This window comes from Zeus faber, assembly GCF_960531495.2.
Source record: "Zeus faber genome assembly, chromosome: 6".
Classification (NCBI taxonomy): Eukaryota; Metazoa; Chordata; class Actinopteri; order Zeiformes; family Zeidae; genus Zeus; species Zeus faber.
In genome coordinates, this window is record NC_137201.1 from 12,842,232 (window position 1) to 12,858,522 (window position 16,291).

A 16,291-nucleotide genomic window follows, 5' to 3' on the forward strand; every position below is an offset into this window, starting at 1 on the left:
TGTGTGTGTGTTTGTGTGTGTGTGTGTGTGATCCGCTAGCCACCTACCTAAGTGGTGAGACCTGTCTGGCTGTGTTCAGGGCAGTGTAGCCAGCTCTACAAAGCCCCGGAAATTACAGTCCAGCCAAGTAGAAACTATAAGCGGGAAATGGACAACAGGCTTCACCTTCCCTCAGTCCTCAGGCTAATAATGTTAGTCTATAAATGGAGGAAGAAATAACCTTTTATTTCCTAATGTGATTTCTTGTATCAACATATATATATATATATACGTGTGTGTATATATGTGTGTGTGTGTATATATATATATATATATATATATGTATACACACACATATATACACATTCACATATACAGTATATGTGGATATGTGTATATATATATTTAGATACACACACACAAATATACTGTACATATAAACATATATACACACAGTATATACATATAAATACTGTACATACACATATTATTTATACATATAAAGGTACTCCTCACTTAATGACCGAGTTCTGTTCCTGGGACCAGGTCATTAAGTGAATTGGTCGATAAATGAGGACCCAAGTTTTTTTACGCTAAGGGGGCGTGGCCATGGCGAAAGCTAGTGTAGTGAATACTGACAGACTGTGGGAGACTGAGAACAGTGATGAGATGAGATGTTTATAGTGTATATAGTGTATATAGTGCATACAGTGTATAGTATATATAGTGTATGCAGTGTATGTAGTATATATAGTATATATAGTGTATATAGTATACATAGTGTATATAGTGTAAATAGTATATATAGTGTATACAGTGTATATAGTATATATAGTGTATATAGTGTATAAAGGGTGATGCGTGCTGAGACGCCACGCACACCGCAGTATTGTACGCAGCGTACAACACAGACTGGTCAGAGAGCTGGTCCCAAATCCCAACGGTCGTTAAACAGGTAGGTCAATAAGTGAGGACTACCCGCATATCTATACTTTATATATATATATATATATATATATATATATATATATATATACACACACATACTGTATATACAGTGTGCACACACATTACCTTCTGCAGCGATCTGGTGGTAATTGCGCTGACAAAAATAAAGGCAGTGGTGCCGAAATGCTCCCTGTGCAATCGGAGCATATATACCTGTCAAGTTAAAGATTGGGATTTGAAAATAATGGAAATTGTTGTACTACCATGTTGCGCATCTGATTGCTTCTGATTGCAAAATCCTGATTGCAAGTTACGTTTACCCCTGTGCGTAGCGCAGAAGTACAGCTTATTGATCGGGCAGGGGAGTGGATTCGCATTGCTGCCTTCTTATTTTTATCCAGCTTTTTTACCCTTTGTGAATTAGCCCCTCAGTGAGGGCCACTTAGCTGAAAATAGGCATGGCATAATCACCTTCGAAATTCACCCCAAGATAAGCACTGTTCTCTCTCAACCCTCTGGCCTGGTGTGCCGAGATACCATGCTATAGAGTGGATGAAGGGACTGCGGAAGAAAGAGAAACTCTACATGGCTGCCATGGTAGGTCTGATGTATTTTTTAGGTTTTACAGTGGTGTGACGCAAATGAGAAATGTAGAGAAAGAATTTAAAGAAACAAATGGAAAAATGACAGAGGGAGAGGATAGACACCGGGAATAGAGAGAGAAATAGAGACAGAGAGAGAGCGCAGAGAGGCCCTTTAGATCTGTTGTCAAAGGACAATTCTGAAATGTATCATTCATCTCAACGTAGATCAGTGTCATGTCAGAGGTTAATTAGCCTGACAACTTACTGGCACTTGAACAATCCTCTGGCTTTATTTGTTTGTCAGTTTCACTTGAGATATAACAAACTACCTACGATTTCCTACTTAGCAATACTGGGTTTTTCGTTATGATCGCATCCATTTTTTGGTGCCACGCAAAGTCATTTGGCGCAATGCTAGATCGAGCCAAACATGGAGAGACATTTGTTTAAATGGGTTTGAACTGCCAGCGTAACCAATAGTGTTTAAATTATCTTAAAATACCTTAAGATACCTTCAAATATCAATACCTGAAAAACACACCAAAGGTAAACAAGATAGCTCTCCACTGGGATTTAGTTTTGCTGGCCATGAACTCCTGTATTTTTGAACCGTATGGTATTTTTGGTGGTACTTGAAGATGGATGGCAGCCACCAAGGAGGCCTATATAGTAACTAGGGATGGACGGTAGCCAGCGGGCATGTCTGTGCAGTGCCAGTGGTGGTAGTGAAGGATTATCACTTTGCATGGACGCCAGATCTCACTGTTGATCCTACTGGTGGTGTCGTGGGACTAATTCAATGAAATATCGGTGAAAGAGGCTGTCAAATACTCGCACTGGCACTTGCAGTGGTTGCCACAGCTTGGTCGCCAACTAAAGTATTTGCAGCTGGGTTATGGAGATTTATGATGCCATGGCCTGGGGTACTCTCACGTTGTTTGATTCCACTGTGCCTTTATGTCTCGCCCCTAATTATCACCACGAGGGATTTAACATCAGATCCTGTCATTTTTTTCCCTATAGCCATTGGTTCAACACTACAACTGAAATCATTTGCAAAGGCTCAGCAGTGGCCACGGTAAACAATGACTGCAATATAACTTTAGATGGAGCAGATGAGAGAGAGATAAAAGTGCAGAAGTGCAGGTTTGCTATATGTGAATCTAAAAAATATTGCAAAGTCAATTTTATTTGACTTAACACTAGCACACTTTATTTAACACTTGCAACTAGTAAAATCAAGCACATCAAATAGCAATGGTGTAGCACCTGCAGGTTCAGATGAACAACAATATATATTGAAGATACTCCTGTTTTGTACGATTCGGCACGCACATTTGCTAGCCAACTACCTGTATAGTCTGGGCGTAATTTTGTGCAATGGTTCTTTGACATTAACCACACAGAAGCTCATAGCTAAACCTCACCATCAATATTTATTGAGCTAAATAATGTTGAACTCACCAACCTTAGCCCTAAAGAAACATGTAATTAATGTGCCATAGTGAGACCTGTGAGGATAGCAGACACTGAGTTTTGATGCCGCAACTACTACGAGAAAAAAGTAATTCAAAGGTCTGCTGAAAGCCTGAATAGCAGAAGGGACCAACACCAACCCTCTCCTGACTGGCAGCAGCAGCACCCAGAAGGACGGGGGGAGAAGGAGCCGTAGCAATCACCATGGGTAACGGTCTGCAGCTAGCTCCTCCACCTAGCGGCCACCGCCAGGACCATCCATCAGCCCAGCAGCCAGGCCACCCCTCCAAGCAGCCCCCGCAGCAGCCAAACCGGCCATGGCGTCACCAGTCAGCGCAGCAGCCCGAGACCCCACGCTCTGGAAGGGATGAGGGGGCAGTCTGTCGGCGCCCTGGGGGAAGGAGGCCGGTCGACCTTGCTGCTCCGGGAAACCCAGGTCCTCAGGAAGATGATCTGTTAATTTATTTTGGACATTTGTTTGTATGAGGTATGGGAACCCTGTTTCAGAGTCCAGAGTTTTTTTTGTGTTAGGTTGGTGAGGTGGGAGGGGGGGGGGGGTTCAGCCAGGCATTCTTCCTGGACTCAGTTTGGTGTTGGAGGTTAGCCACACCTGGTGCTCGGTGGTTGGGCCAATGAGCCGCAGGTTTAAAAACCCTATCCACACACAAACACACTCAGGAGAGGAGCCCCTCATGACATGTTACATCTGCTCCTGGCTAATTCCACCTAGCCTCCTCTCAATAAACTTGTGTCTACAACCCATTGTCGTCTGTGTCTCTGTGCCGGGGTGGCCTGGAAACACCACTTGGGTGGCGTGTGGCAGACGGAACAGTCACACTCTCATTCTTCATTCTTAAAACCAGAGTTGTAGCAATACCCAGATGTTTTACTTCATTTTAAACTTGAATGCCAAATTGTATACCTACCACCCTCACTGACCACGAGGTCAGAACCGACGTCTCCTATGCAAGTCCCCAAAGGCAGAGACATAGAATCCCGGGTCGGGTAGTCCATTCCATTGACCAACTGGCAGATGTGACCCAAACCCCCGATTTCAGCATATAAGAACCCATTCATAGGGTGAAAAGGTAAATCATATGACCATGCCTCATGTCCTACTGCTCCAGGGTTCTGCCAGGGCTCGCGAAGGGGGGACCGCTCTAATTTGTGGGTCGGAGAGTCCAGACACCTTCACCGGAGCGTTCAGGAGAGTGTTCTTCTCCTTCTCAGAGATCTGTGACAGGTTCAGCCATAGGTGCCGCTGCATCGCCACTGAAAAAACCCGATCACACGCCCTGGGTCCTGTGCTGCACCTTTGGCCATCATGAGACAGAAGTCTTGCGCAGTTCCACGTAGGTTTCGTGGGTGGCCCTCCCCTCCAGGTCCAATAAAAGCCTGGCCTGGTAAGCCGGCAACAGGCAGACATTGTTAAGCAGGGCATGATCCTGCCCCGTGGCCTTGTACGATTTCTCCGCCAAATTTACCGTGAGCCTTCCCGCCTTGGACGGCAGCTGTGGCTTTTCCGTCATGAGAGAGAGGCACAGTTGGGCAACTCCCAACTACTCCAGGGGGAGCATAGTTATCCCAACTCTGGCTCGGTGTCCAGGGTCGACACCACAAATTAGAGTCGCCCCCCCTTGGTTGCGAGACATAGTTGTTTCCATACCATTAAATGGTGGTTCTAATAATTACGATACAATTCGCGCACAATCTGTTGGCCTGTATTGACACTGCATTCATCGGTGGAATGCAGCACCAGATCAATATTTTTTCTTCGGTAATTATTATATATATATATTATGGGAACCGGCGTATAATGGAAGGGAAACAGATATGTCTCACAACCTTAAGGGCCGGCAAAGTGAACGTGGCGAAGTTATGCTATTCAGCTTTGGAATAACGGCCACATTCCAATTTGAATGCTATTAACTAGGAAAACAACTATGCTCCAAAATGGCATTATCACCTATCACACGACATACATCTGCTGACGTTATATTGGCATTTATGGAGCCGGCGTGGATTCAGGAAGAAACTAGACAAACGCTTCACCGATGATAAACAAATTCATATCAAAGCTCTATGGGAAATAGTAATGGGAAGTACTGTATGCTCGTTGTCTGTTCCAAATTGGACTGTGGCCAGTGCTAACACGTCCGGGGCTCACAATAGCTTTTGTTTGGGACGACCCACATTACCAGAGGTCAGCTTTCCGCCTGTAAACAGAACTTTTTTAATCGTTTCACCTTCTCCTTTTCCTCCACTTTTCTAGCCAATCAAGTGTCTTTCCTGCCACCGACTGGAGCCGGAGAGGAGGCTGTCATAACAGCCCTCCCCCTTGTTCCCGTCTGCCTTCCCTCCATCTCCATCTCATTAACATTCATTTTCACCCTAATAGAGCTTAACAAGAAAATAATGTTTGACATTAAATTCTTGTGAACATGTGGCCTCACTGATCGCCGTGTCTGTTGTTTCTTCTGCCTCAAATGTTGACTTTATTAGGGTTTTTTTTGTTTACACCGCTTCGCTCCACGCCTCCTGTATTAGAGGCCGCTGCGTCGCCCCTGCTCCCGCTTAGTTTCGTTGACCTCTCTGTGGTGTGGGGATGGTGCGGTTAGAGGAGCCACACCTGACCTGGATCTAGGTGATTGGGATCAGAGTGGCTGCATACCTGTTTCTCGTTGGTCGGTCTAACGAGCAACAGGTAAAACCCCCATCCCCACACACACTCAGGAGAGGAGCCCTGTCATGACGTGTCCATCTGTTCCTGGGCTTATTCCACCTGGCCCACTCTCTACAATAAACTGTGTTTTCTCAACCCCATCGTCTGTGTCTCTGTGCCGGAGCTCCCTGAATACGCCACTCAGGTGGAGTGTGGCAGGCGAAACTGCTACACTCTAGCTTTCAGATCTGGCTGTTCGGCTACAGTTTAATAAAGCTTGTTTTACGAGTATTTTTTCAGTTTCATTACATTGTACACCCGACACTAACTTTTGGAAGTGATTGCCAAGTTGTACGAAGACGGACAAAATTGTTGCTGAATTTTTATCATAATTGTGTGGTAATGATCATTTATATAGTTCTATATGTTTCTAAACATACAGAGGTATACCACCTTTTTAACATACAGTAAATAAATTGGTTGACAATGGGGTGACTCGACCTCACAAGATGGTTTCCGGGGACTAGAAATTGGTGTTGTCCGGCCTGATCTACATGAAGTGACCTTGTGGGGAGGAGAGCAGCACATCTGTAAGCCATAAGCCAATCATCATTCAACTATCAACGCACAAATGAACAAACAAATAATCAAATAAACAAATGAAGGAAGAAAGGGAAGGCAACAGAGAGGTTTTGTCAAAAGGAGTGAGGGCCTGTTCAATATAACAATAATGTGTGCTACCTATGCAGCGTAGTATTGACAGCACAGTATTGACAGAGTCACTGAGGGGAGTGACCCGGCTTAAAGATGTGTGAAAACAAGCCACCAGATCAGGAAGGCAGGGCGCCACCGGGGGGTCCCTATCGATTAGCGGTCTATTCCGGCAGAGAATAGATTGACATTCAACTTTTGGACTAAAGGAAAACCCCTCACACAAGGGAGGCATGAAGTGCCACCAACAAAAATAACATGTGCTTCAGGGTTTTGATTTCTTTTGACAGATAACACAATTGACATTTCCTGACATTTCATTCCGAGTATCTGAATCAACTATCATCTGAATATACTACAAAAACATCCCATGCTCAGAGATCAGTGCTCCGGTCCTTTTCCTGCGTGCAGCTATCTCAGCACGATCCATTACTCTGAACGGAAAGACGATGCACCAAAAATTACTGTCCATCCAATTCACAACTGCACGGTTTCAATGACATTCCTTGATATATGGCCGCAAACATATTTCAGGCTTGGACATTTCTCAAACATATTTCAGGCCCCGGACATTTCTTGGACATGTGTCTTTTTGTGGCACGGTGGCGCAGTGCATTGCACTGCTGCCTCACAGCAAGAAGGTCCTGGGTTCGATTCCCGCCTGGGGTGCTGTTGGCACCGTGCTCCGGGCGGGTTATCTCCCAAATAGGAGCCTTTCTGTGTGGAGTTTGCATGTTCTCCCCGTGCTCACATGGGGTTTCCTCCACCTCCCGTCAGTAAGGACCCCACCAGAAACATGCACCCATCATCATCTGACCAGCGATGGACATTTATCACCTGGTCCCCGGGCGCGTCCACGTATGCTGCCCACTGCTCCTGGCTGTGCCCCCGGAGGAAGGACAACCCAGGATGGGTCAAATGCAGAGAATCCATTTCATCGGCCACCATCAAAGCATGTGCATGTGTGTGTGTGTGCAAGCATGTGTTACAGTGTGCTGTGTTGCGTGATAAATAAAGTCTCTTTCTCTTTCCTTTCCTCAGACCCGCTTAGACCCCAGTACCAACCTTGCCTGGCCAACTGAACTAATTGAAGTACAGCTAAATCAATTTATTATTATGTATTTATTTTACCTGTGCTGTCAGCAGGCTTACATACAACACAGAATATTTGTATGCCATTGCAACCATTCATTAAAATTAATTATTAAAATAAATGAATCATCAAGAACTACTTGCAATGACAACCTGTGGGGACAACCTGTGGGATGACAAGAGTACATCTCTGTGAGACATGACCACCACTAATCCCCCTCTTTGGAGAATGACCTGACAGTGTTTTGGTCGATAAACAACTAATCATCATTACTTATCAAAGAGGGGGAGAATCACCATGGGTGAGAGAAAACCTTACAGCAATAAAGGAGAGGAAAGGAAAAGGATATAATTAGGAGGGTGTTCAGACGTGTGTTCAAAGCAGATGCTGGTAGTGTCTGCCTGTCTGCGTGATGAGTCTATCTGTGTGTGTGTGTGTGTGTGTGTGTGTGTGTGTGTGTGATGTGTCTACCTGTGAGTACACAGGATCGGATTGGCGTATGAGGTCAGAATTACATAGTAGTGCCTCCAAGCTGCGAGAAGGCCTCGCAGCCCCCCACGAGCCCCGCAGCCATACAGACTCCTCAAGACCACGACAACACTTCGAGCACAACGCACAGCAGCCACAGAAGAAGCCAAGAACCCGCAGAGCAACACCTACACTCGACCTTGAGGTTCCCCCATGTGGAGGCATGAGACGCTCCTGTGAGTGCAGAGCCCGGGCTGCAAGCGCCAGGCACAGACCACAAGCCCGGAGCCAGGCCCCGCGGCCAACAGACCAGCACCCCGCCGGAACAGCCCGCCCAGCGGGGGTGAGCCGGTGGGGCCCCCATAGCCTGCCCACGCAAAGGCGAGGCATGCCATACCATAACAGGCCCCACCCGGTCACAAGCCCCGAGCACGCACCCACAACAAAATTCGATTTAAAGTAAAAGAGATTAAACTCTATCTGTTAGACTTTACTCAAACAGCCCCAAATGTACTGTCCACATGCGGCGAAGGGAAGGAGACCAAGCTGCAACTTTTCCTTCACCTTTAAGCTGTGTTGAAGGTAATGGAGATTTTAATCTACCGCTCTGAATATTTTATGTATCACCGCTACACATGCCACGAGCTACAGTACAGATTGGGGGACTCGCTTAATGAATGCAACGGAGATGACATCCGAGTGGGCACTATAAAAGGAATGATGTCGCCATTCTCTGCACAGCTTGGGGCCATCAATAAAAATAAAAAAAGGCCAAGGCAGGTTTGATAGCAGACCTCTGTTCTGAGTTATGATTGGGACAAGTAACTATCCCCTAATGAGGAGGAGAGACCACGGCTCCCCGTGGGCCTCTGCATGTGGAGGAGGAGATGGAGGGAGAGGGAGAGATAGAGGGAGAGCAGCGCCCATGTGTGAATAACTCCCTACACAGCAAAAAAGTCCAGTGTTGAATTAACTCCCAGGGTTGATTTCAAGTCTTTTTTCAGGGTTTATACCACACGCTCGTAAGTTAAATTCAAAAACACTTCCAAAATAGTTAAACATTCAACACTAAGCCGGAGTTCCTTCTTTAACTCACAACACTCGTAGCACTAAGGAACACTGCTATCAGTTACATTTTTTACGATTGGTAGTCTCACTCCCAAAAGTGTCAAGCTATCGACACTGGAAAAAAGATACAAATCGTCAAAATTAATTCCAATAAACAATTTTTTTTTTCAAAAATAACATTTATTTTTGCATTTTTTTTCCCCTTGCAGTCATTTATTCATACAGTTGAATTTAAACATTGTGAATGATAATATACAAATTGTCATCTGAAACGTGTATGAGCTTTGAATACCGAACGGGTTATTAGATTAGACTAATTGTCATTGCACAAAGAACAAGTACTGAGGCAATTAAATGCATTTATCTGCATCTTACGCATTCTAATAACTGACCTATCGAGGAGCAGTGGACTGCCATACAGCGATGGGGAGCAGTTAGGTGGTTAAATGTCTTGCTCGAGGACACGTCAGCACACTACCAGGAGGAGCCGGGGATTGAACTGGCAATCTTCTGATTGCTAGACGACCCGCTCCACCTCCTAAGCCACAGCCCCTTAGGCTGTGGCTTAGGAAATGAAATTGAAGCTCAAACATTTGAAACAAAAATGTGATCTTTAACCAAAATATATCACTTATTTGACAAAAGACTGGCATGTCTCCTTCCATTGCACTGCAAAGAACAAGTCCAGCTTTATACGCTCCACCATCAGCTTTAAAAAAACTAGTTGAGAAAACATAATTTGACAAGATAATTTCAAGCATTTCATTGTTGATTACGTTCTCATCTCTGAAGGAAAAAATATTTAATTGGCCCATACTGATTTTGTCTGAGGATGAAGGTTTCCCAGTGATAAGCCATGACCACCTGATGTTTGTACCAAGTGATTTGAGTTGATTACGTTTTTGAATTTTTTTAAATAATCTTTAAACAGCTGGTGTTTGGCTTCAAACCTCATACACCACATATACTGTATAATAAGAGGCCTTTTTTTCTCATAGAAGATGGTTAATGGATAATAATGCTTAGGTAGGTAGTTTCTGTGGATGCAAGTGCTTGAATAGTTTGTGGTGGTCAAAATTCAAATGCTTTAAATAATAACACTCTAGGTATGACAATATATTATATTATCATACCTAGAGTGAGGGAAGGTGAAAAAACTATGTTCATTATTTGAAGTAACAATAGTAACAAATTCCAGTTTTTGTTCCCAACAGGAATAACGTCGACAGTGGGGTGTTTTTCACAAGACACAACGTCTGAATAGAATTCAAACCAATGCCATTGCCAGCGCTCTCCAAAATAATCTGCGCGATACAGTTTCTGACACATGCAAAATTTCACAAATGCTACATCATCACACAAATTAAACACAAAATGTGCTTTAAAAAGTTCATCAAATGCCCTAAGGGAGCGGTTTGCCTCATTTGAGATAAGAAAACATTAGACACAAGAATAAAGTGCAGCCACAGAGAAAACTACGTGATATAAGCGACTGTTCTCGTGATTATCTTTGGAGACTTCCGTCCCCCTGGTGGTGGTGGTGGAGGGAGATGTGTCAGCAACAATAGGGAGGCCATTTCTTGGTCGCAGGCTGAGGACAAAGAGTCACAGGAATGTAGTGAAAACATGTGAGAAAGTACAGGCACTGTGAAATACTTTTAAACAGTCATCCACCTACTGTTCATATGTATCCCAAAAATCAGCTCAACCTTCAGAGACACATTCAATCTCGTAAAGGACAATCTCCCAGGTGCTCTCTTTTCCTTATTTTAACCATCGTCATGAAAATAATGAATGAAGCTGGGGACTTCCTGGGGGCTTCCTGGGGGCATTTTCTGCTGAATGCACCAAAGCAACGCAACTCTGGTGTTGGAGTGAGCCGCTCGGCAGCTTTTATGACGTTTGGCTTGAAGAACACATCCCATTTCTGAAGCAGCCCGGGGGACGTCCCGTCATCAAATATGAGAGTGTAGTCTCGGTTCACCTTTAAGAAAGAAGATATTAAGCGGCTACTACTGGAAATTCTTGAAAAATTCAAGTCATTCTAAACATCTCATTCCAAACTAACCATCATTTTGTATCCAGGAATTTTGAGAAGATGGAGAGGACATCAACACTCGGGCCTGGGTCATTAACAAGTTTCTGACGGGGCCGAAAAGGTCTCTGGAAAATCAGTGAATTGTCTCCGGTGTGGTTGAGGATCCCCATCACGCTACCTTTCAACATTAACAGTCCTTTGGAAATGTGGGCCTCCCTGGAGGAAAAAGTCGATAGAGCTATTTGGTGGCGGTACAGATCCTCGACGAATCTTCCTTTGGTCTGTTTTCAGACGCCAAGAAATGTATCCTGTACCTGTGCTGCATCATACTGTATAAGTGTGCCTGAAATAAAATGCGTCATTTTTGGCTCATGACAAATCTCAGATATTCAAATGGCAATGACATGTACACGGCTTTGTGTCACAAAATGCAAGTACGACGTGAAAGTGTCATGCAAACAATAATAATGACGTTTACATGGTGTTTCTTGGAATAAGGATCCTTGAGGGAAGGGAACAGCATCACTATCCCAAGAGCATACTGTTCTCTGATTGCTTTGGTGGGGAGGTGCCTGAGAAGAGACGTGAAATGATTAATCGAAATGTATGCAATGGCCACCCATGCAGTTACTTGGCACAAATAAAAAGATTATGAAACACACATACCCATGATCATCAATCATGGAAGCCAGTCCGTTAACCATTTGTCTTCTTGTGGCCTGTGTTAGGGCTTCTGCTGTTTGGTACTCCTGTAGTACTTCTTCACCACTGGACTTGCCTCTCAGCACCGCTTCAATCAACTAATAAAAACATAAACTCTAGAATGCAAAAACATGGTGGTAAGCAGCTTTTCTAGAGGCGAGCGAAAAATGCGAAAGTGTTAAGAAACTCCCGACAATCAAGCTTTGTTATGATTCCGTTTAGACGCTGCATTAAAGTGCATCCTCAACACTTTGTCTCTTGCTAGGGACCTCGTCTCTGATCACAGTTGATGCACTTGAGCCGAAGCCTGTGTCAGACATCTCAGAAGCAGAAGACCAGCAGCAATCCGATCATTCTAAAGGAATAGAAAAAAAATGTAAACATTTTTCTGTCGGTAGTTTTTTTTGCGGCCCCTTTGGCGTTCAACAAAAACCCGACTGTTAGCTCCAACCTCAAACGAGATTTTACACAGTAAAAACACAAAGCTTGGTTTTTCACCGCTTTTACGTTTGCATGTAAATTGTTGTCAAATCATCACTGATGAAGTTGGAGACAGTTTCAGTAACTAACGCCGCCATACAGCAGTCACCTGGACCAATTTGCTGTTCAGTCCTGGCAACAACCAAGTCTTTGTAAAGTATTCTCCATAGATGTTTCATTGGACATGCTACAAGTGCATAGCATCGATTTATAATTGCTTCAGTAAGTTTGACTTAATTTCACCTACCGTGTAGATCTGCATGAGAGGAGGAAAATGGCGCCGACTTGTCTCCAACCGAGGAAGTGAAATGGGTGGACGGAGCTTTGATACATCTCTGCGGAGTTGGGCGGAGTTGGGTTGAACCCCGATGCGATCCACTCCGTCAAAAAACACTCACCCACTGAACACACTTTCAATCGGAACGTGTGAATGTTACACTTTTGGACCGGAAATCAATTAGGAAATGTTTAAACCTGAAATTTCACTCCAGTGTGTGCTGTGTGATGGTAGTTTTTCTGTGTCTGAGTGAGTGTATTCCTGCTGTTTACGCCCAGGCACCTAAGTCAGCAGCCAGATCAAACAGGTCGTAATGCTCAAAAGAGCATATCATCAAGTCGCCCTTGACAAAATTTGCTCTTAGGGGCCGTCGCTAAAAGATAATTAAATGATGAGCAAAGTCCAGATTTTTTTGATGGTTCTCAAGATTATCTTGCCAGATTCTCCTACGGTGTGAGGAAGATTATGAGTGGGCTTTTTTTTTTGATTCGGTCTCTCCCATTTTCAACATCTGTTAAGATTTGGATAGTCTTGAAGTAGTAGTGTGGGCCAGGCGTAAAGCACCCTGCCATTAACCCATAATGTAGAACTAAAAATAAATATCAAAGTGCTACTAGGCGAAACCAACATCCCCCTCTTATCTTTCCACATCATCTCCACCATCCCAGAATGCAATGAAGGATTTAAAGGTGAGGTGTAGAACTCTGAAGAGAGCCAGATAGACAGTGGATAGGACACACACACACACACACACACACACACACACACACACACACACACACACACACACACACACACACACACACACACACACACACACACACACACACACACACACACACACACACACACACACACACACACAGACCTGGTAGGACTCGATGGCCTCGCGGTCCAGGGAGCGGCTGACGTAGACGTCCCCCGTGTTGATGTCGATGGTAAAGAGGCCCCTGGGGTCCTGGTCGGCCCCGTGGCCCGTCAGACGGAAGATGCTGCTCGACAAACGCTCCGAGGAGATCACCTGCACACATATAAATACAATCATATGATCAGAAATGAAAAAGAAAAAAAATCATAAAAAACGTTAAAATCTCATTTTATCATTATTAACAACATGAAGCTTCATTGTTATTGTTATTAGATCATCTTTTAAAAAGGTGTAATAGACTTTAACTTGGATTTTGGCTGATGACACAATAGGTCAACCACAGCCCCTAATGTTGATAATATTTGTTCCTTTATTTTCTATTAATTGGGCTGGCCCCCTAATAACACTAATAACATTTGACTTGCGTGCAGCCATGTTTTCTGTTAAGCGTTCTTTGTTCACTACTTCCTGCTTCACATGGCTCAGGATGGGGCTTATTTTTGATCTCTCTGCGGTACGCAGAGATGTGGTTGAGGTCTCGTTAGAACCGAGATGTTTCACGCGTCTTGTCATTCGTGTTTGATCAATATTTGACGACATTTCGAGCAGAAATAAGTGAAAAAACTGCCATAATTTAATTAGTTTCAGGAGCCGGCCGCTTTGTGACATAATCATCCGAAGTTATAAGTCCAAGATTCGTCTTTGGGAACTAATTTGCATCCAGCCACTTGCGAGTGAGACACCTAGACAGACAGCTTGAGCTGATGATGAACTGTAACTCGTGCTGCCTTTTACAAAGTCCCAAAAGCTAAAAGCGTTCAAAGAAGATGTTTTCGAACTGCGGGAAATTCTAAGAAACCTTTGGAGGAACTGACCCTTTCTTTCGTGTCCACACTGCATGATCCAGGAACGATCGTAATTGTTAAAAATACATTTTTGAGGGACATTTAAACTGAACTACAGAAGAGGAACATTCAGTGATGTAAGAGCACGTTGATTGGTCCAGACATATGTCCACTGTGTTTGTAAAATTTGTAACCTGTGCTGCATCTCACAGAACCCAGAAAACTGTAATACGAACGCCTAAACTGGACCCCATGTATTACTGCCTGCAGCTATATTTATTATTGTTATTGTTATTAACAATTTCGTTATATAATGGAATAATAGTTATACAGTTACTTAAATGTATATTTATACAGTTAGTTAGTTACATTAGTCTTATATTTTATTTATTACCTATGTATATTTTTAACAATATGTATATATTTGAATATTTTGTACATTTTTAAAATTGCGATTTATACCATAGGGTCTTCAAACATATTTCTTGTTTATTAGAAATATGGGTTGGTTGGTTTGTTGTTTCATGTTTGAAGTAATTTGACGTTTGCGTCTTCAACTTTGATGCAAATCAGTTTTCCACTCATTACTTTGAATTAGGATTGACCACCCATATCATGTGATATCATATCATATCATATCATATCATATCATATCATGTCATATCATATCATATCATATCATATCATATCCCAAGTGTCTGAAAAGGGTCCGACAAACTGACTTTCATTCTCATTATATTTTTAACATGTGTGCGGAAAGGCTTCTCTACAGGATTCTCAGAACTAATGAAAACATAGAATAATAATAATAACAATAACTATAATAATAATAATAGGTAGAATTTTGGCCTATGTTGTGAAACTTAACAACAAATACAAATTAAATAAACAAAAATAATAATAACAACATAAAATAACGAAAAATGCTTATGGAGTTGTATTCAAGGGCTAGTGTGTAATCAGTTAATATCCAAGCTAAATTCCATAACACCTTTTTCAAACAATAAAAGTAGTCCCAACTTTTGACTTCAATATCATTGTTTGACAGCCATATTCACTTATTACAGTAGTCGAACTTACATGAGACTGCCATCGCCAGCGGAAGTATTCACACACCGACCAGTGATGGAAACCATGCAGGATATAAACACACAGAAAAGGAACACACAGAAAACACAAAAGAGCGTGTTAGTGTAAAAAACACACAAACAGCAATAAGGCTTCATGCTCAAGACTATTGCTGCCTCCAAAATGGCATATAAGCATATTAGCAAACTATTTAGTACGCCATAGCATTGGATCCTCAATTAGTAAATAGTCGGTTTAACCGCCATTATATTTGCCTGTTTGTCATGATTTATCTTTTTACACACAACATTCATTATGCAGAAACACAAAGTTAAAACGTGTGACATTAATAATCATGACACATAGGTTTTGCTTCATAAAGCACACATGCTATTGTTTCACCATGTATTACATTGTATTAAATAGTATTACATTTTGTTCTAAAAATCAATCTTAACTAACTTCAAATTTGGATTGCGTTCACATTTTCATATAGAATTCTCATCTAGATCTCATCTTAGCGTGTGTGAATGTGTGTGATGTCTGCATGTGAGAGGTGTGAAATTGAATTATTGGATCCATATGCAAATCCCTCGTTCTGTGCGAGTGCTTCCTTTCTACATTTCATTGGGATTAATGAACACTCACGCTTTGAAATCACCTGGCTCATCCTCGCCACAAGCGCAAGGCGGCATGCGGCCCCAAATTATGTCATGTGCAGTTTCATTTTTAGAGATTCTTGCAACAAGGGAGAACGATTGCACATTGCCACTCCGTCCCATGGGCACGGCTTCGAACCCCCTCTCCGGCCTCCGCGTGGACGGGCAGACAAACCAGCTCCTTTCCCATGCTTTTGTCGGTTTGACCACCATGACCGGCAATCCCTGTCTAGCGCTCTTCCTTTACTACTTCCTGCTTCACACGGTGCTTTCTCTCTCTTGCCACCGGTGGATAACATACAGCACAATGATTCTTTCAATCGTGGACAGTTGTACGCTTCCACCTTGTGGCAACAGTTTGGGGA

The 16,291-nt window shown here is 43.2% G+C and overlaps 1 protein-coding gene across 1 annotated transcript in view; it reads right to left on the reverse strand.

Moving 5' to 3' along the window:
- Positions 1–16,291, reverse strand: part of cdh13 (cadherin 13, H-cadherin (heart)) — a 378,607-nt gene that overhangs the window by 185,336 nt on the left and 176,980 nt on the right. The window contains exon 5 of the mRNA XM_080002151.1: positions 13,355–13,507. Within this exon, the coding sequence (XP_079858277.1) occupies positions 13,355–13,507 (153 nt within the window). The remainder of the gene's footprint in view (positions 1–13,354; positions 13,508–16,291) is intronic.